General features: G+C 42.1%; 1 protein-coding gene across 13 annotated transcripts in view; it reads left to right on the forward strand.

Annotated features, from left to right (window-relative positions):
• Positions 1-21,657, forward strand: part of CACNB2 (calcium voltage-gated channel auxiliary subunit beta 2) — a 384,840-nt gene that overhangs the window by 358,423 nt on the left and 4,760 nt on the right. For 10 of the 13 annotated variants that reach the window (XM_060659215.3, XM_060659219.3, XM_060659217.3 and 7 more), the window contains 5 exons: positions 3,221-3,301; positions 3,782-3,840; positions 13,497-13,606; positions 19,162-19,313; positions 20,743-20,838. In XM_060659215.3, the coding sequence (XP_060515198.1) occupies positions 3,221-3,301; positions 3,782-3,840; positions 13,497-13,606; positions 19,162-19,313; positions 20,743-20,838 (498 nt within the window). Of the gene's footprint in view, positions 1-92; positions 155-3,220; positions 3,302-3,781; positions 3,841-13,496; positions 13,607-19,161; positions 19,314-20,742; positions 20,839-21,657 lie in introns of all 13 variants that reach the window. The other 3 variants (XM_060659216.3, XM_081796055.1, XM_060659218.3) reach the window with 2 other exon arrangements.

Below are 21,657 nucleotides of genomic sequence, written 5' to 3' on the forward strand. Positions count from 1 at the left end.
ATTGATGATATCCAGATACAATAGCTTGTACTAAAAAAAAAAAAATGATTCAATTTTTAATTTAGTCAGTATTTAAACTTCTGATCCACTAGGTGCAAACTCTGCAGATGAACAAGACCAGTGGAAAACTGCAGGCTTGTTTTGGCGGTTTACTGTGAGTTTTTCCTATTGTCATATATAAATCCTCTCCCGATGTTCTTGCCTTCTCCCATAGTCAGGTCGCAGCATCTCACCTGTTGGATAACAGGGCGGTGGCCGTGCGTAGAGCCTTTGCCACCGGCCCGCCAAGGTGCCACACAGTGATGCTCCTTGTCCCCTGACTGGAAACCAGGGTATTCCCAAGTGCCCTTCACTCCAAAGGCTGTCTCCTTTCACACATTTTGTAGCTTGAAAGCATTATTTTTTAAAGACATTCCCCCCGCCCCCGACACACACACACACACACACACACAATCGCCATTCAGTCCTTTCTTCTCACACACACCACTTTGCACAGCCTACTGCTGTGCTCTCTTTTGGAATCCTACTTCCCAGCATCACCATGTCCAGCATAATGATGGGTACATCGTGACATGGATGCAAGCATTTTGCTACATGGAGGAACTCTAAAATCACCCATGAAGTGTCAGAGGCTGAACTGTGAAGTGTGTTGTTGTTTTTCTTTTTCTTTTTCTTTTTTTTAATAACTGATGGTTACATTTATAATAGAAGACCTCAGCACTCCAGGCAAAAATGAAAACCTGGATTTTTGCGTTAACATGGACAGCCCCAGCCTGATGTACGTCCACACCAGTGGGCCCATCTCGCTGGTCCTGTCTTCTCGGCGCAGCTAAAACTTGCAGCCAAGTGACTACCAGTCTTCATAGCACAGATGCCTAGAAAATCTGCATCCTTCAGATGCTCTGGATCTTACAGAGCAGTGACCTGAACGAAAGCCACGTTAGTCAAGATGTGTTTTTTGAAGTTTGCTTTCTCTTAAATTCCCAAGCCTTACGGATGTCTATGAACCACGATTTTTTCAGCTACACAGTTGGAACAAAATAGGGCTAGCGGGAAAGGGTAGATAAAAATGATGGTGTCGTTATCACTAGGGCACAAAGTACCAATATTCCATCAAATAAGGTAATTTCTGTAGCTCCCCTATCGAATACGAAGCTGATTGATGACCGGCATGGGTAACCCTTTGCTAGTTGGTAGCCACAGACCGAAGGAACCAAGACCTTATGTATGAAATCCTGGGCCGCTTAACCCTTACAGGCTTGAAATAAAATTTCTTGGTAGCCGTTGCTGAAATATGTGCAATTTATATTTCTGATCCCAACAGTGGAAAAGGTATTCTTCTACTGAATAGTTATAAGGACTCGGCTTCTAAACAGTTTCAGTATGATCCCAGGTGTTATCAATGTAATAACAAATATGCTTATGATGCCTTCGGCACTGGTATTCATTCTTCTTGTGTTACTGATTATGTGGTGAACTTCAATGTAGAGCTCAAAAACCAAAAGCCAACCTGACATTCACCGATAAGATTGTTTTCCATCTTTTAGGTTGCTTTTAGAGTGGTGCTCGTGGCATTTGTGCTGTTACTGTATTATGTTTGTCTTGTTTTTTTTTCTTTTTTTTTCCTGTTTGAAAATGTATTCTACCTTTCTTGTGTCTATTAAAATTAATTTTGAACACTAGCTAAAGTTTTAAGGAGTAAAATTGGACAGCACATGGCAGCGTTATTTTTGTCCCCAGAATGGATCTGTCCTCTACTATGGGCGGAATTGCAGGTTGAAACTACAATGTTTTTTACCGCCCACTCCCAGCCCCCACCTGAAGCAAGTTAAGTCTAGTCAACGTCAGAAAGTTTGCAGTGGGCAATTTTAAGCAACCATACACTGTTCTTGAGCAACAGGCTGATGCAGAAATTGCATTCATGTTTGTACATCAGTTTTTCAAATTCTTAAAATAGTTAAAAATTTTTTTTTTGTCTGTGTGATTCTTTAAACATATAGTTTTCAGGCACTCCTTAATGCAGGAAGATTCAGATAGTAATGATTTGTGTACCTCACTGTGGGAGATCTTCTCTCTCTCTCTTTTGCATTAAAAAAAGTCCTCTGGGGTCCGTGTAAGCATTTTCTGCTATGGAAATAGCCAGTTTTAATGTGATCAAACAAATTAGCTGTTACCTGATTTTTTGGGGGAAAAATTTTGATCATTTTATGTGAAGCGGTTAAAGCTGAAACTTTTTGGAAGTTTTAGAAATTGCTACAAAATGTAGCTCATTCCCCTGCTCTTCCAAGAAAGAAAGAAACTATCGTGGAAAGGCATGAATTAGTTATGTAACAGAGACATGACCTAGGCCGCTCATGAGAAGCATATTAGATGTGCGAGTTGATAATGAACCTTTTGAGGCCCCTGCAGCATGCTTAAATATGTTATCACACATTAACCCCCTTTCTTCCAAGGCACGTAAAGGCTACATTTTAAGTTTTCAAGTTCCAAGGTAGAGAAACCCAGAATCCAAAACCATGAATCACTAACCTGTGATAGGGATCCTTAGAACAGGCCTGCCTATTAATTTAAATTCTCACAGTAAAATAGGGATTTGCAAGTATTTGGTAATGGGCGTTACAATGTTCTGAAATTAGGTTTTATCCAGGTAAGACCAACATTCAGGATGCAAAGCTAATGAGACCTTTTTTTTTTTCTCTGCAATTAACCACGTTAGTCCGATCACTCAGCTCTTCAGAAAACTCTGAAATGCATTTAAAAAGCAGTATTAACCTCCAGTCCAGCCTAAACACTTCTTCTGCATGAGGCATGTTTCTGTCCTTCCAACTAGATTTTGCTGAAAAGCAGCACTTCCTGCTTTAGGAACTAATATGTCAGTAGTATTTCTTGAGGCGAGCAAGAAAACTGTAGACAATCCAGTAAGTTGAAAAACCTTAGGAAAATAAGCCCACCGTGCTTTGCTTGGGTTTATTGAGGAAAGAGGCAAGTAAGAAAAATAAAAGAAAGAGAAAGAAAGAAAGAAAGAAAGAAAGAAAGAAAGAAAGAAAGAAAGAAAGAAAAAGAGAAAGAAAGAAAGGAAAGAAAGAAAAAAGAAAAGAAAAAAAATTTTTGGAAAGCCGGTGCCTCCTATGACAGAGTTCAGAAAGAACAATTTATACTTAAAATATCTCAGCTCCCCCTGCCTCTTAACCATCTGAAGTCCTCTCCTCTCTCTCTGCAGACAGAGCACACTCCTCCTTATGACGTGGTACCTTCTATGCGACCCGTGGTCTTGGTGGGCCCATCTCTGAAGGGCTATGAGGTGAGTGGCTGCCCTCCGGAGCACACGTGACCTTCACCAGCAGCACTGCTTTGTGACTCCACCTCCCTCTTGAATGGAGACCTTAAAGAGCTCGTAGCAGCGAAGCATGTTATTTTCCAGGCTGCAGTACATAGTGCTTCCTGTTTTGTTCTGTTTTGTTTTTATGGCTCTTGCTTTGGAGATTTTGCTAGCTTTCGTTTACTCAGCCTGGAGGGAAATAGTATCAAACGGAGAGTTGCCCGAAACCACTTGCGATGTCATGTTATTGTCACTAAAACGTCAGGATAAGTTGGGGGAACGTTCCCTTTTTAATTGTCACTGCTACCACAACTCAGCAACGGAAATAACGTGACAGTCTCCCATGCTACTTTTTCCAAAGGGGAAGCATAGGTTTTTAAACAGTCTGAGGAGTAGAAGTGTTTTATCCTAATTAGTAATATTTTATCGTGTCTTATTAATGTATTGCTTGCTCAATTGCAGGTCACAGATATGATGCAAAAAGCATTGTTTGATTTTTTAAAACACAGATTTGAAGGGCGGTGAGTATTTCAGGATACTGGATTTTGTGGATTTCTCCTCGACGATGACAAAACCCGGGTGGGACAGGCGTGTGATCCCGAGAGAAAAATGCCCTCTGAGGTCTCTATGGTGATGGGCAAGAAGTCTCATTCAGTTCACTCTGATTCAGTAAATATCTGTCATACTTGCTCAGCACATCCTCAGCCCTGGACTAGCCAGCTCTCTGTCCCTGCACCTGCACCTATAAGCTTTTTGGCCTGTTGACTAGTATCACCCTAAAGTCAGCTGGCTCTCAATGCTGCACAGATATAATATACATCGTCTTCTCACTTTTCTGACGTCTGTACCATCTCCTCTCTCACCAATTCCCAAGCCCCTTGTCATCTGTCTCCCCCATGGAGGCAAACAGAGAACCTCTAGAGTCCCTAAGCCCACACCGAGCCCCACTTGCCTGTTTGCTGGAATGCCCTCTATTTTTCCCTGTCACTACGTTCCTAGCAATGGCCAACCCAACGACTTGGGCACTTAGATCCCTTCCTACCCCAACACAGCTGGAGAATCCTTTCCTTTCTCCTTATCGCTACTTCTCATTCTAATGGAAACTCCATCAGCATCTAAAAAGGTACTTTCTCCCTCTGAAGAAAGTTCCAACGCCTGTTCCCCTCTAGCTGCTCCATTTGTCTCCTTTTCTTTACAGCCAAGCTCCTTGAGCACGGAGTACACACTTGTTCTCCTCTCATACTGAAGTGTACTCCAGTTACGCATCCATCGCTCAGCCCAAACTAGTCCTGTCAGATCGTCCGTGACTTTCACCATCGTTAAATCCAGGGGTGAATCCTCAGCCCTCCTCGTAACTGACATGTTGGACTGCCTCATCGTCATTTAAGTACTTGGTTTGCTTGCTCCCTGCAAGCACACTTTCCTGGTGTTTCTTTTATCTCACTTTGTCTCCTTTCTCTCCTTGGCTGGTTCTTTCTCATCAGCTAGACATCTGGGAGAGCCCAGGGTTAAGTCCTTTGGTGTTCTCTCTTCTATTACACTCATTTCGTGAATTATTTCATTTTAAGGCTTTAAATAGCACTCCTTCGCCGGTCTGTCCTCCGAATTCTAGACCCACATACCCAGCTGCCTATTGGGATCACCACTAAGATGTCCAATGGATTTCTCAAACTGAACCTCCCAACTCCCCTAAAGCCTGCTCTTCTCGTAGTCTTCCACACCTCAGGTATAGCTGCTTCATCTTTTAGTTCTAATACCCATTAGCCGCAAATCATTGAATCATTCTTTTTTTTAAGGGTTATTTATTTATTTTGGGGGGGGGAGGGGCAGAGAGCGGGGGGAGAGAGAATCGCAAGTGGCCTCCAGGCTGTCAGCACAGAGCCCGACACAGGGGTCGATCCCACGAACAGTGAGCTCATGACCTGAGCCTACATTAAGAGTCAGACACTTGGGGCGCCTGGGTGGCTCAGTCGGTTAAGTATCCGACTTCAGTTCAGGTCACGAACTCACGGTTTGTGAGTTTAGGCCCCGCGTCAGGCTCTGTGCTGACAGCTCAGAGCCTGGAGCCCGCTTCGGATTCTGTGTCTTTCTGTCTCTGTTCCTCCCCCACTTGTACTGTCTCTCAAAATTAAATAAAGATTAAAAAAATTAAAAAAAAAAAAAAAGACACACACAACCACCTGAGCCACCCAAGTGCCCTGAATCATTCTTGACTATTCTTTTTCTCTTACATTCCACATCCAAATGCTGTTGTCTGTATCTTTAAAATATATCAAGAATCTACCAACTTCTCACACATCCTCTGCTATCCTTTTGGTCTAAGACCCCATCATCTTCCCTGGATTATTATCATAATTTGCCTCCTAACTGGTATCATTGCTTCTATCATTGCTTCCTTAATGTCTCTTCTCAATTCAGCAGCCTGAACAACCCTGTTAAACTGTGAGCCGGTTCCCATCACTGGGTTCAGACCCATCCCATGACTTCTCTTTTTACACAGAGTAAAAATCAGAGTCCTTACAGTGGCCTTTAAGACCCTCTCTGGTCTGACCACGCACACCCCCACACCCTGCCTTACTTCTGTCTGACCTCATCTCTTACGCTCTCCCACTTGCTCATTCTATTCCTGCTGTACGGACTTCCTTGTTCCGGGAGTGGGCCAGACAGCCAGATATATGCCCACCTCAGGGCCTTTGCACTTGCAGTTCCCTGTGCCAGATACTCTTCTTGGTATATGTGCACACACATACACACACCCGTCCCCTCTTCCTTCCTTTTTTCCATGAATCTTTTATGTATTTATTAATTTTGTTTGTTGTCATTCTCCCATAGTTGGAATGTAAACTCCATGAGGGCAGGTTTTTTGTTGTTTTGTTGTTTTTTGTTGTTGTTGTTGTTTTTAAATCTCTTATATGAACTGTTGTGTTCTCAGTGCCTGGAACTATGCCCATTGTGAACAATACTTGTGGGTGACTGTTGAATGAATGTCTCCTATATGTGTCCTGCTAGAGAAACGCAGAGATGTTGAAGCCATTCACTGTCTTTGTGGACCTTAGGTGTCGACCATCAGTTGAAATTTCGACCAGTGACATATAAAGTGAATGAAAGGGCAGCTCAGCATGTGTGTGTCTGGGGTAAAGAGAGGAGGGAGGAACACTGACAGGGATGTCCTCTCTAGGAAAGGTTTTAAAGTGGTAGCTAAGATTTCACCAACTCGAATTAGAAAGGCATGTCCAGACATCAAGGTGTGGTACAGCATCATGGGGAAGGCAAGCTAGCTAGAGGTCTTTGAGTCAAGTCCCTCGACAAGGAGTGATGGGTAACAAAGCCAGGGCCATATCTAGTGGGTCGTGTTAATTGGCTTGGACTGAATCCTTTTCCTCTTTTCCCCTTCCCCCTCAGCTTGCTTCAGCAAGTTTTCTTGAGCATACTCTATGTGCTAGGCATTGCAAGGAGCAAAATCAGACAAGGGCCTTGGCTTTATGGAGCTTGCCTCAAGTTCACTGAAAGGAAGCCTTGAGTCAGATAGTCAATGGGCACTGTGGTCAAGGTTAAGCCACTTCCTGAAGCATCAAAGATATGATAGGAGTCTAAAACGGAGACTTCGAAATTTAAACAAAGAGTTGATTGTAGGGGATGTGGGAACAACCTGGGCTGGTTTAAATCTCTGCATTTTTAACAAGACATATTTGGTGCCTCTCCTCGATACTCCTTTCCTTCTTGTATCCTAACAACACAAGTACAATAGATGGTATCTGTGGGTTTCATTGTTCTTTTCTATTTCTTAATATACTGCTTTTTCCTTGACCACACGTGCTTCTATAGCCATTTCTAATTTATATTGGCTTTCAGCAAGGGAGGCCAGGACAAGAAAAGGACTGAAAGAGACAGAAAAGGAAAGCAGACACTATGATTTGAGGTACAAAAAAGACTTGGTAATCAAGATCCACCTAATCAAATGCTCCTAATTTGATTTTTTCCCCATACCTTTATGAAATATTTTTCACTGTGTACCAGGAAAACACAGTCTCTGGCTTGGTCCAAGGCAACATGTCGGGCACTGGCCAAGTGAAAAAGGCATAGTCCTGACCAGGCTTAGTTACTTTTCAGTTCTCCGTTGTTGCCTCTGTCATTTATCCTAGTTTGGGATGGTCTTCTTGAGAATGCACACCCAGAAAATTCTGTTAGACAAAGCACTGAGTTAGCCCGCTGTCCTTTCCAAAACACCAAAGATGGAGAAATGAGATGGTATTTCCTTGCTGTCTAAACCTAGTAAGTTCTGAATTGGGAAGACAGATGCCAGCCATAGGGTATATCTTGGACCCATGTTCTAAAGTATTAGCCATTCAGGCTGATTTCATTTAAGAGACAAATGAACCAAATATGTGAATACTGTATTGATTTGCTGCTTCTGGCCAGGAGTAATTTCCACGTGGTTTTATTAATGGGCCTGCCTTGGCTTATCTGACCCATAAAGCTCACGTTTAACACTCTAGGCTTGGGATCACCTAGTAAAGATCCTCAAAGGAATTAACAGGGTCCATAAGATACACTTACAAAAATCCATGCAAAAATTGAATTTTTTAACACATGGCAAGACATCCAGAGTCCCGGAATCATTAAATGTCTTTTGGTTTTGGCACGAATAGGGGAAGGAAACTCATCACTTCCCTATACGTGGAATTTTAGAAGGGGAAAACTACTCCTTAATTATCTATTAAACTAAATTTATTTTTAAAAATTGGAAGCCCAAGGGGAAGAAAATATAAGAGGAGGTGTTGGTGAGGAAGAGACTGTTGACAGGAATTGTTTTCTGTTCTTAAACCTAGTTAGGTTCATTTGTTGAAGCCCTGGAGAGTTGTCAGAATCGTGATCCTTGCTGTTAAATAGCGTTAAAGTGTGTCAGGTCAAAGAAGAGATGCTAAATCATTATCTTCTCTCTGTTGTGTGCGTGGAGGAGCCCATTTAGAATCAGATCCATCCTAACCAGCTGTGTCGTGTAAACAAAGCAATCTTCGGATTCACCTTGTAGGACATTGACAGGTAATTAACAAGGAAATTGAGGACAAGAAGGAGAGCTACCATCAGTCATAAATTTGGTTTTCCTTCCTAGTGACTTTGCAAACGTTAGCCGTCAGCACTGAAGTGTCTGGAATGCGAGCTGAACTGTAGGGATACGTACGCTGTTGAATCTTCTGTGAGCGAATTTTACTGGAAATCAATAATCCTGGGAAACATTACATCGCTGTATTCTGTCGTGTGGATAATTTGCCTTAGATGTGAAGACAGCTTCTTCTCAACTGGTGGTTATCTAGCCCGGATGCATATTAGAATCCTCTGCAGCACTTTAAAAATAAATCAGAGCAAACAACAAAGGCTTTGTGCCGCCTGTGACCGAACCCAATCTCTAAGGAAGGACCTAACGTCACTTTCAAAGCCTCCATGGCAGTTTTGATATTCCGAGAGGGTTTAGAGCCACGACTCTAAGTTGAATCGTCCCCCAAATTTTGCCCTTGTAATTTTCAAGGTCCCTCTTTTGGCGGAACCCCAAGTGGTGACAATCCCCAAGGCACACTTAAGGAGTTGAAATAGGATAGTGACCCCACTTCACACAGCTGACAGAGCTGCCCACCGAAGCAGGTCATTGGGTCCTCAGCTGAGCATACCATGTGCACAAAGGTCTGAGCATGTGAGGGAAGGAGGATGTGTTATTATAGAAAATCCCGTCCTGCTGCTGAATCAGTTTCCCCACAGGCTGTGTGGTGCTCTCTGGTCTCGTCTGTCTGGTCACCACTGTGTGCCCCGGGCGGTGCCCATCACCGGGCAGCTTGCCTCCCAGGGAGTGCCCAGACCCAGACTGTGGTCGCCAGCAGTACCTGGGTCCCATCCAGCTGTACTGCTGTAATGCCCCCCACTTCAGATGCTCACTCTTCCCTCCGCCTAGAACACCCTGCTCACAGTGTCCGTGTGGCTCATTCCCTCACTTCCTTCATGCCCCTGACCAAAGGTCAGCTTTCCTGAAAGGTCTTCCCTGAACACAAATGTACCCTGCCCTGCACCCCATCTGTGTCTTCATGACCCTCCATTATTTTTGTAATAGCTTTCTTACCACCTGGCATCACACATCTGTCTGTTTCCTTCCTCTCTCCCTACATCCCACAAGAATTTGAGTTCCAGAAGAGCACCCTCATGGCTGGCACATAGTAGGCACTCAATAAATCGGTGTTGGATGAGTGACCCCCTCCGTGGTCAGGCAGATGCTCCGTTGTCACCTCCTTTGCAGCTGGAGCTTCCCAGATTGTGTCACCCTAGCTACTATACCCACCCCCAAATAAACAAAAACATGTTAAACGATTACTAAGCATTGGGTGTTTCACCTGTAGCCTGATTTCACTTGTGAATGCATTTTGAAATAATAATGAAACGATGTTTAGATTGATGTTTTAGTGTCTTTTCTGGTTATTGCTTTTCTTACATGTTAAATAAAATTCTCCTCAGTGGACAGAAAGCCCAAAAATCCAATACTTATTTTTTAAAAAAGAGCAGTCCCACTCAGCAGTAAGAAAAAATGGAAATGTACAACAATGTGGCTGAATCTCAAATCCATTATGAGAAGTGGAAGGCGCTCCATTCAGAAGGCTACAGTGATATTCTGGAAAAGGCGAAGCCAGAGGGATGAAAAGCAGTTCTTTGGGTGCCAGGGTTAGGGAAGGGGGAGAAGACTGACAATAAAGGGGGCAGCACAAGGGAATTTGGGGGGGGGTGTTGGTAATGGAACTATTTCTTATCATGACTGTGGTTGCAGATAGAGGATTCTATGACTTTGTCCAAATTGATGGAATCAGTCACCAGAAAGATGAATTTTGTGACACATAAACGCACATTTCTTTACAACAGCCCGTAGTCCCTTCCCCCATTTTACCAAATGCCCTGTGCTTCAGGTGACAACCACTCTAAACTACTTTAGGTGGCCCTTTTGCTTCGTTACTCCTTACCTCTAGATAACGTGCTCGATTTGCTACCTGAGTTTCCGGTGTTAGGCTTTATCTATTGACTTCCTACCTTGCAACATATTTACCTCTCCTGCATCTTACAGCTGTTTCTCCCATACCTGCACACATCTCCTCTTTCAGTCTCCCAACGGTTAAATCCTAATTTCAGCTGGTTCCATTTTTACTATGTATTATGACCTTGTGGGTATAGTTCTTTCTTTGGTGTTTTCTCATGGGAACCATGAGATAAGTAATTTTACTTTTCATGCTTGCTTAACTTTCTCTGTATTTGGCCCTAACTGAGCCCTTAATTCCCCAGTTGTCTGAACCACTCCGCGCCCCCCCCCCCCTCCTGCAGCGTATTGAAATGCATCCTGTAGTCACTGAACTTCCTGAACCTCTGGGGGCCTTCTGTCATTCTGCGACATCTTTCACCTTTATTCTTGGGGTTTCCTTCGCCCCCCCCCTTTTGGGTTGGAGCCCCTCTTCTTTAGATCCTTTGATCGTTTTCAGGGTTTACCCTGTCATCTCAGTCCACAACATCCTCTAGTAGTTTCCCTAGAAAAGTACAGAGCTTTTGGAGGCCCTGAATATCTATCTAATAGTGTCTTTAAGCAACTCTCCCATTTAATTGAGAGTTAAAATGGCTATAGAATTCTGATTGGAATAATTTCCCCTTAAAATTCTGACAACTTTTTGCCCCATTATCTTCTGGCTTCCATTGTTGCTGTTAAGAATTACAGGACACGTGGGGCACCTGGGTAGCTCAGTTGGTTAAGCATCTGACTTCGGCTCAGGTCATGATCTCACAGTTCGTGAGTTCGAGCCCCACGTCAGGCTCTGTGCTGACAGCTCACAGCCTGGAGCTTGCTTCAGATTCTGTGTCTGCCTCTCTGTTTCAAAAATAAATAAACATTAAAGAAATTAAAAAGAATTACAGGACACTTAGTGTGGGACCTGTCTTTTTCCTTTGTCCCTCATGTCATGAAATTTGTGAAGACTGAGTCCCGGTGTAGAACTTTGAACCTTTGTGCCCATCCTTTTCAATTTGGATAATCAGACTCTTATGGAATTTTTTTTTTTTTTTTTTTGGTTTCCTCTCCTCTGCTTTCTTGATTCTCTTTTTTTCTGGGACTCTTATTATTTGGAAGTTGAATCTGCTGGGTAATTCTCTAACTCTCATACCTTCTATTTTCTCTCTCTTTGCCTTTTACTCTTGCTTTGTTTTATCCTTTAGATTTTCTTAACTTATGTTCCAGCTATTGTTTTGAATTTTTACTTCTACTTTTTAATTTCCAACGACTCATTCTGAGTTTCTAAACAGAAATTTGTTAGTTTCCTGGATATAATAATCTCCTGGCTTTCAACTTTGAATACAGCTGGCCCTTGAACAACACGACTTTGAACTTGTGTGGTTCCACTTATATGAGGATTTTTTTTTTTAATGTTTCTTTATTTTGAAAGAGAGAGAGAGAGAGCAGGAGGGGCAGAGAGAAGGAAAGAGAGAATCCTAAGCAACCTTCACACTGCCAGCACAGAGCCTGATGTGAGGCTTGAAACCACGAAACTGCAAGATCATAACCTGAGTCGAAACCCAGAGCCAGATGCTCAACTGATTGAGCCACCCAGGTGCCTCTGCCTCATTTTTTGAGAAAGAGAGAGCAAGGGAGCATGTGTACATGAGCAGGAGATGCGCAGAGAGGAAGAGAGAGAATCCCAAGCAGGCTCCACGCTGCCAGCGGAGAGCCTGATGCGGGGCTCAATCTCAAGAAGTGTGAGATCAGAACATGAGCTGAAATCAAGAGTCAGACACTCAACTGACTGAGCCACCCAGGCACCCCTATGAGATTTTGTTTTTCAATAAATATATTGGAAAATTGGGGGGAGGAATTGTGACCATTTGAAACATCCTGCCGGTGAACCAATTAGAAATACTGGAAAATTAAGAAAAAGTTAGGTATTATTATAAGTATACAGAATATATAACATATAAAATATGTGTTTATAGCTTATTTACATTATCAGTAGGGCTTCCAGTCAACAGTAGGCTATTAGTTAAGTTTGGGGGCAGTCAAAAGCTCTATGTGGATTTTTGACTGCACAGGGTGTTGGTGCTTCAAACCCCCATGTTGTTCAAGAATCAACTATATTATTCATACTGTTGCTTTTTCTGTTTGTTTTGGTCTCTTATGTTAGAGCTTTTCCTAAGACTCTCAGGGAGCGCTGTGGGGCTCCTAAGAATGGGGGTATCACATGATCACTTGGAAATTCTGTGCTCACAGGTGGGGCTTGTCAGCTTTATGCTTCCCTATAGGACAGGCTCACTGGCCCATCTAATTGGAAACCTCCAATGTCCTTATCTTGGGGTGTCCTCCCCTTGGCAGTCAGTTTTCCCATGGAAAGATCTTCCATTCTGACCCCTGGAGGAAGTAAGCCTGGCTGTCAGAACTGTAAGACAGGGAAGAGGGCTGGTGGCCCAACATTTAGAATCCTTTCTTTTCCATCTAGTGTCCCTGTCCTCTCTCTGCCTAGGGTCTCCTGGTCAGAGGCCCTGTATTTTACTGCCTGTAGGGAATCAACCAGTGGTGTTAAATCACACGGGGAAGGGAGTATCACCTGGCGACTCGAGGGGAGGTGGGGGGGGCTAGAACTCGGAAACAGACTTTTCACCAAACCTCGTGTTTTTAGTTTTGCCTTCTTCTTCAGCGGTATCATGAGGCTTCTATTTTACTCAACTATTCCCGTTACTGACTTAGATATTTACTTCTCTGGGTCTGTCATCTTACTGTTTCCAGCTTCCAAATTGTGGTGCTCTCATTTCTACCAGACCTAAAAGGAGCCCCCTAATTCCTTACTGTCACAACACCCTATCTGTCCTCTCTCTGACAGCCATCTTGATCTTTTAATTATTTTGTTAATTTTCTTATTTATTGCCCATCTCTTCCACTAGACTCTTAAGTCTGGTAGAGCGCTTCGCCCTTGGTAAGTACACAACAAATACCAAGTAAGGAGGTGCAGGATAAGCCAAAATGAATGATTAGTCATTAACAATTCATTAAAAATGATTTTCACCTGAAAATAATATTCACTGTATACCTCAAATCTAGATGCATTTTGGGAATGTACTTCTATCCCCTTTTATTCAGCTAGTAACCTCAGGGTCTTCTGTTACTTTTCGCCCACAGGATATCCATCACAAGGGTCACGGCTGACATCTCGCTCGCCAAGCGCTCAGTGTTAAACAATCCCAGCAAGCATGCAATAATAGAAAGATCTAACACAAGGTCAAGCTTAGGTAAGTCTGTGCAGTGCTGATGAGCTTAGGCTATTGAAACATTTCTCTCCTGACGTTGCCAATGAGAAGCTCTAACTAGATGATAATTCCGTGTGTCATAGAGCAGAGAAGAAATGGACCCGTGTTGCCAACCCGTGTTGCCAGGGGCAGGTGTTACAGTCTTAGTGATTTCATGATGCGGAAAGATTTGTTAGGATAGTTGCGAGTTAAATGTTCCACTGGCTGTCAGCATTGTTTTGGTTGTGTTTTTTTCCTTTCCCCCACTAATGTGAGCTTGGGTGTCGTTGATGTCTTTAATGCCGAGTTTCCTCATCTAAACAACAAAGAGAGAGAGAACTACCTTGTAGAATTATTGTAAGGATTAAACATAGTATGTTTTCCATCAGTGATGGCTATTATCCAAAGACCCTCAGTAACTGAATTATATCAATGATTATGTCATATTCAGGATAGTGTGTGTCGGGGGGATGAGTAGGTGTTGAGATAAAAGATAAAATTAGTTACTGGCCATTTTTAACTGATACTATGTACAAAAACAGTATAGAGATTTTACTGAACATGTCTACAGGGTTGTGTTTGGATACTGTTTATAAACGTGCTGATTTGCTCAAATGAGATAGTTTGGCAGTTATTTCTTTTCTGTGGCACGTGCTTGGAGTTTTAGGTTAATCATGGTCACATTTCACTCACTGGGTTGTTAGGTTCTGTTATTATAAAGTAATTTTTCTGAGAGTTTGAGATTTTTTTTTCAATTAAAAAAATTTTTTTTTAGTTTATTTTTGAGACAGAGCATGAGCAGGGGAGGGGCAGAGAGAGAGGGAGACACAGAATCCAAAGCAGGCTGCAGGCTCTGAGCTGTCAGCACAGAGCCCGACGCGGGGCCCAAACTCACAAACCACAAGATCGTGACCTGAGCAGAAGTCGGACGCTCAACCGACTGAGCCACCGAGGCGCCCCTGAGAGTTTGAGATCTTTATATAAATCATTATATAAATCATAGAGAAACTATTAAAAATAATAAACTATCTGTTAGTAATATGTAGAATACCTTAGAAAACACAGTTTGGTTCCTCACCTAAAAAACCCTCACTGACTACACTTGGGTAATAGAGCACTGGTTCTGGGATCAACCCCCACGGTGAGCTCTGAGCTGACAGTGCAGAACATGCTCGTAATTCTCTCCCATCCCTTCCCCCCCCCCCCCCCCCCCCGCCATCACTCTCAACACTTTAAATGAAACTTTTAGGAAAAAAAAAAAAAAAAAAAAAAAGGAGGGAAGGAGGTAGAGAGGATGATAGGGACTTAAAGTGAGAGTGAAGAGAAGCTTCTGGACAACACTGTTCTTTACCTTAGCTGTGAGTCTGTGAGTGTATGGTTTAAAAGAGAGAGGTGGGAGGTGACACCAGAGAAGCAGAGGAGAGATATTAAGGGATTTGGAGCTTACCCTTAAGGCATTATGGAACCATGTATCGTAGGTTTTAGGCATTTATTCATCCATTTAACAAATACTTGAGTACCAACCATGTGCTAGGCATTACTGTAAGTGCTGGGGACACAGATGTAAAGGACACCAACTCCTCACTCTCATAGAGTTTTTATTTCATAAGGAACACATGGACAAAAGTGAGCAGATAATAAAAGTCCGTGGTTCAGGAGTCTGGGAAAAAAAGGCAGGCCAAGGGGTACAGAAAAACTGAGAAGAGTGATTTTTTACATGGGGATGTTGGGGGAGCCTCTCTGAGGAAGCAACGTTTTAGCAGAATGACTTATGTTGTGAATTCTCTGGCCTTACAGTAAGCTACCCGTGAAAAGACTGTCTCAGGCAGAGGGAGCTGAAGGTGCAAAGGCCCTGTGGTGGGAGTGTGATGTGTTTAAGGGATAGCAAGGAAGCCAGATGTGGAACGAGCAGAGGCCAGGGGTTGGGAGGATGAGGTCAGAGAGACTGTGCCTGATCATGTAGGACTTTGTAGGCCTTTTATTGTGGATGCGGTAGAAAGGTGTAGGAAAGCAGACGTGACACCATAGGACTTGTGTTTTAGAAGGATCACTGACAGCATTGTGGAGAAGAGAATGGAAAGGGGCAAGAGCCAAGTCAGGGGAAACTCAGATTGTTGAGGTTGTTTCAGGGAAAAATAATGTCCTCCGTGCAAAACCTAATCAAACGGGTGCCTTTAGAAGCATCTCCTCTCAGTCCACTTCTTGCCCTGTCAGGTCATTTAGTAGTCGTGGTCATTCATCATTCAACTTAGAGATTAAGAGGACTGACATCAGACAGGGGTGAAGGGAATGAGTAGAATGAAAGGAGTCCAGAGAGAAGAGAGCCGGGATCTGGCAATCTGTTGAACCTGGAACATGAAGAAGTCGACTCCAGCACGAGCTGTAAGGTTCCGCTTTCAGGAACTGGGTCATCAATGGTGTTATTCTGGGGAGAAGGAATTCAGGAGGAGGAGCTTGGCTGGAGTACCGGGCTGGGTAGGGGGATAAGGAAAATGATGACTGCGTTTGTGCACATGTTGAATTTGCAGTGTTACGAAGCACGCAGATGTCCAGCAGGCAATCGATTGTATAAACAGATCTGGAACTCGGCAGAGGACGGGGCTTAAGGTGCAGTCAATTCTTAGTAAAGTCTCCATGGACACTGAATTAGCAAATACGGAGTCTTTGCTCCCAGGGAAACGCAGGGGTAGGTTTCTCTGGCAATTTTAAGTTTTTCTTATGGTAGCACTAGGAGATAGGTACTTATAGCAGGAGAATGGTCCAGTGATGCCCGTACATGTTGAATTACAAGTTGTGGGCGTTATGTGGACTCTGTTGTAGAGGAAACACGTTTCATGTTACAACGTAGTACAAAACCGATACTTTCACATTCCAGATATGTAAGTTTATGTATATGCTATACCTTAAGATTCTTCTATATTTAGTAGAGCTTAAATTTGAGAAGATAGATCCTCACCTCAAAGATCAATTTCAGCTATCACTTCTTTTACAGAAGGATGAAAGATCCGGTACAGTGAAGATATAATTTGATAGGTAAAAATTTGCTTTATGCGTAAGCTTTTAGAAAAGCTCCATTACAGAAACCAAAGTATAGTATGTTGCCTTTGGAGTTCATTATGCTGATGTACCACTGTATGACATGAAGGGAAAGAAAACTTGGAAAAATGTGAAGCTTTAAGTACATCTTTTGTACTGTTTTGGGGTGGTACATGACTTCTTTGGATGGACAGACGGCTTTATTTGTAGCCATAAGATTCATACAAGTTCTAACTTTGTTTTTCCAGTTGTAATGTTGGTCAAGCATCACAATCTAAGATACCTACATTGGATACATTTCACACTTAGAGAATGCAGAAGAACATTACACTCTTAAAAATATTACTTGAATTAAGATAAGCCACAACAAGGTTATAAAGCTGTAGCAAGGTTATAATTGGAATAAAAATGTAAAGATAAGGTAAATGTAGAGAATACATAAACAATGTTAGTCATGTTTTAAAACACTATTATGAAAAAAAATCAGAATATACCATTTTTATTTTTTAAACTGTTATTAAATTCAGTTATGTAGGGAAGTTAGAAGTGGAAGGAACTTCAGGTATTTATCACTCACTTTCGACATTCATGGCCAGTCTTGTTTCATCTCCAGTCCTCTCCTTTGTCCCCCAACTGTCTCCGGATTATTTGGAAACAAATCCCAGACATCATTACAGATTTTATCTGTAAATATTTCAGTACCTATTTCTAAAGATTAGGGACTCTCTTTATTTAAACCATAATGCCATTATCATATCTTAACAATACATCCCTAGTATCATGAGATTTCCATTCAGCCATGTATCATTTCCTAATTGTCATATATATTTTTTATATTTTACTCACTTATGCGTTGTAAATATATAAAGTCAGGATGCGAATTAAAGTCCACAGTGATTGGTTCAAAGGTCCTTAAGTTTCTTAGTCTATAGTTTTCCATATATCTTTTTTTTTTTCCCTTGTAACTTTTTGCTTAAAGAGTCTGGGTCACTTATGCATAGTTTTCCATAGTCCAAAGTTTGCTAACTGCATTATAGTGTAGTTTATTTAATTGTTCTGTTTCTTATAAACGGGTAGATCCAGAAGCTTAATCGGGTTTTGTTTTTCCTTCCTGCAAGATTGTCACGAGTACCATGGAACCAAATATTATTTTAAAGCTGGTATTGCAGGTGGTTTAAGTCCAGATTTTAAAGACATCCGGGTAAATAAAAGGAGTCTAGTCATAACATGTTGTGAGGCAGATGATTAGTGACTTATCTTTTCTGCAGTAGTGGAAGTTATCTCCAGGAGTCTTCCGCACAGAACCAAATAAGAGGACTTGAAAGGTATTCTGTAGGGCTAGGAGTCTCAAGGAACCTGCCCTTCATGGTCGTAGTAGACACTGCAAGCTGCATGCTAGGCTTGACAGATCTATGCTTCTGGAGCTTCTGGCTATTTCACTTTAAGCTTAAAAATTCAGCTTCTCATTCACACTACATTTCGAGTGCTCAGTGGCCGCAAGTGCCTAGTGGCTGGCTATCGGGTGGACGGCATTGATACAGACTATTTCCGTCATCACAGAACATTCTATTGGACATCCTGTTTTAGATTCTAGAGAGATCATGGGGTAGACAGACTGAATGAAACTTCCCTGGTGTTCAAGCATATTTTTAGTTGATAATTTCTCTATAAACCTTATCGTTTGGATTTTTGCTTTTTTCTGTTTTTTTTTTTTTTTTTTTTAATGTTTGTTTGAGAGAGTGCAAGCAAGGGAGGGGCAGAAGGAGAGAATCTCAAGCAGGTTCCATGCTGTCAGCAGAGAGCCGGATGCAGGGTTCGCGCTCACAAACCCGCGAGACCATGACCTGAGCAGAAATCAAGGGTCGGATGCTCAACTGAATGAGCCATCCAGGTGCCCTGTAGTGCTGCTTCTAATGGAGAACTACCCTTTTAGAATAGGAATACTGCAGGACCATTCGTCTGGTGGTAGAAACCATGAAAAGTGTGTTTTTGGACAAGTTTGTTATAGATACCATTAACGTCTCTCCTGTTTTTAATGTTGTATTTCAGCTTGCTAATACATTTATCTAGATTATCATATCCAGAAAGCATACCAATAGGTGACAGTATAAACACAGATTAAGCTGATACAGTGAAAAGAAAGGTGGTGACAGTTGCTATGGTAACGTGGTCAGAAACACATTGTTTCTATTTTACAACATTTTTATGAAATGATTTCACAGAGTGAAGTTTTACAGCACAAAAAGTAAGTCAGCACCGATAGCCAACTATTTTGATTCTCCTACTCAAACTGTTATACTGGAAGCAAATTTTATAGCTCGTTGAAAGACTTCCCTCAATTCTAAAGGTACTTTGGAGAGACAGCTCTTTCCAAAGGATACCTTTTATCAGCTCTGTTGCCTGTGAACATTAGCCTACTGGCTGTCCTACCTGCCTTCCAGGTGAAGAAACAGTGTAGCATTTTACTTGATTTCTATTGGGTCTAAAAATACTTTAATTGAACTCTGCTTAACCTTTTACAGCGGAAGTTCAGAGTGAAATCGAAAGGATTTTTGAACTTGCAAGAACATTGCAACTGGTAGTCCTTGACGCAGATACTATTAATCATCCAGCTCAACTTAGTAAAACTTCCTTGGCCCCCATTATAGTATACGTAAAGATTTCTTCTCCTAAGGTAAGTGGGGTTGTTCTTGTCTGCTCTCTAATCACACTTCACTATGGCGTTTATGTTGTGCTTTACACTTGTAAAAGGCTATGTTTCTAACATCAGGAGTGTGAAGAGACAGGGTAGTCAAGAGTTCTTAATATAAGCGAACACCATAGTTAGTTTCATGGCTTACAACAGTGATTCCTAAAAGTGTGGTCCCTGGTTTCCTGGAGGAAGGTTCTGAGAAACTTGCTGAGAGTCCACAAGGTCAAAATGATTTCCACAGTAATACTGAGACATTATTTTCCTTTTTCAGTGTTTGGGCATTTGCACTGATGGTGCAAAGGTGGGTAAAAGTTAAGTGTCCATGTCTCGAGACTGGTACCAGACAGCACCCACAGTGAAGAAGACCACCACCGTGCAGTCGCACTGAGCAATGTCCTGACACAGGAGTAAAATTTGACTCAATACAAGCCTTTTCAATATCCTGTGTAATGAAACAGGAAGTACATTTGAAAGTGCTTCAGCTACAGTTTTAGCAGTTAGCTATCTTGAGGACACTTCGAAATACAAACTCAAGTAGCTTTTTTCATGGAACACCATTTTTATTTGAAAGAACAACTGGCATACTATGTTTATTCAGACTGGCTTATTTGGCAGATCTTTTCCCATTTGTCACCAGTGATAAAACTGAAGGTTTCAAACAAAAAAACAGAATTTCAGAAAATTCGAATCTACCTGAGAGCTTACCAGCTTCTCAAAAGACAGACTTTTCTGAGATTAGTGGTAATAGCAAATATATTCTTTTAAAAATGTGCCCGAAGATCTGAAGAACTCCGTGCACCATTGGTTTTCCAGATGATGAATGAATGATGTTACAAATCATGCCTAGTAAAAGATCCGTTCAAATTTCGAGACAGGGCAATGGAATTTGAGAGTGAGAGAAGTTCATGGATAGGGTGTTAGCTTTCACGTGCAGACTGTCGTGAAGAAAGTAGTTTGGTGTAATGTTAAAAGACAATATCCACAGTTACCTGCAAAGGCTACTAAAATACTCCTCCTCTTCTGAATTCCCTATGTGTTGAAGGATAAATTTCTTCACCTATTCCAACCAAAACAATACACAGTAGCAGGTTAAAAGTAAGTGTAGCTAGGAGACTTTGCAAAAAACTATAGATAGTTGTACAAAAATAAGTAATATGTTCACATGTAACAGGCGTATGTTCTAAAGCTCTTGGGGTTCTCAGTTTTTGTAAACACAAAGGAGCCACGATACCAGAGGTTTGGTAAGCTTCGGCATAAGCTCCATGCTAGCTGGGTATGTTTTTTGAAGCCTGCACCTGACGTGTGTGTGAACGCGTTAATTCTGCAATCTTAGACATTTTGTAGCTCAGTCTATTGAGCTGCTTCTTCAGCTGAGTGCAGATGTTCTCCCGTTACACCTTATCTCGCACAGGTTTTACAAAGGTTAATAAAATCTCGAGGGAAATCTCAAGCCAAACACCTCAATGTCCAGATGGTAGCAGCAGACAAACTGGCTCAGTGTCCTCCGGTAAGTGGTCTCTCGGAACGGTACAATCCACTCCGCGTCCTCAGACCTGGCATTATATCCACAAGGCAGGCACACAAACACCGGACGGAATTCTCCCCACCGAGCCGTGGTCCTCACTCCCAAGAGGTGAACTGTCCCACCCGTTCCCACAAGCGCTTGTCTAGATCATGGCTTACAAAAAGCTACAGTGCATTCCGTGGTGACCGTGCACTGTTAGTATCTAATTGTCTTAAATGAAACAAGATTGTGGTTTCAGAAATTTCGTTGCTAAAATGGATTTGGGATTACTATTCACTTCTAATAACAGGGAGCAAATTGCTGGCTCTTAACAACTGAGAAATTGATTTGAGACCACGTAAAAACAAATTTCTGAACACTCAAAACACCTTCTTCCTTCTAATCCCTCCTTTACCTATCATGCTTTGGGACCCTAGATCACCTCTGGGTTTTTGTTTTGTTTTGATATGCAGGTATAGCAGAAGCTATAAGAGTTCTGATTATATTAATTTTCTGTTGCTTAGAATATTTTGAAGTTTGCACCCTGTCAAATCATCTGTGGTTTCAGTTTTCTGCCAAATTTCATGTCCTAAACGGGCCTCGGTCATTTCCAAGATCGAGTTTTTCATAGTCTCCATGTCAAAAAACAGGCCTCTTCTGTACTGTCCAGATTGTATTTTTGTTTTCTTTTTTTACTTCTCTTTTCTATCGTGTCCTAAACAACTTTCACGACACCTTTCATATTCTGGTGATTGCCACGGTTAAGCATCGAGGGTTGTAAATGACGACCTCAGGCGGACAGACGGGCAATCACACTCAGCA

Source organism: Panthera onca, chromosome B4 (assembly GCF_046562875.1).
Source record: "Panthera onca isolate mPanOnc1 chromosome B4, mPanOnc1 haplotype 2, whole genome shotgun sequence".
In the NCBI taxonomy this organism is placed as follows: domain Eukaryota; kingdom Metazoa; phylum Chordata; class Mammalia; order Carnivora; family Felidae; genus Panthera; species Panthera onca.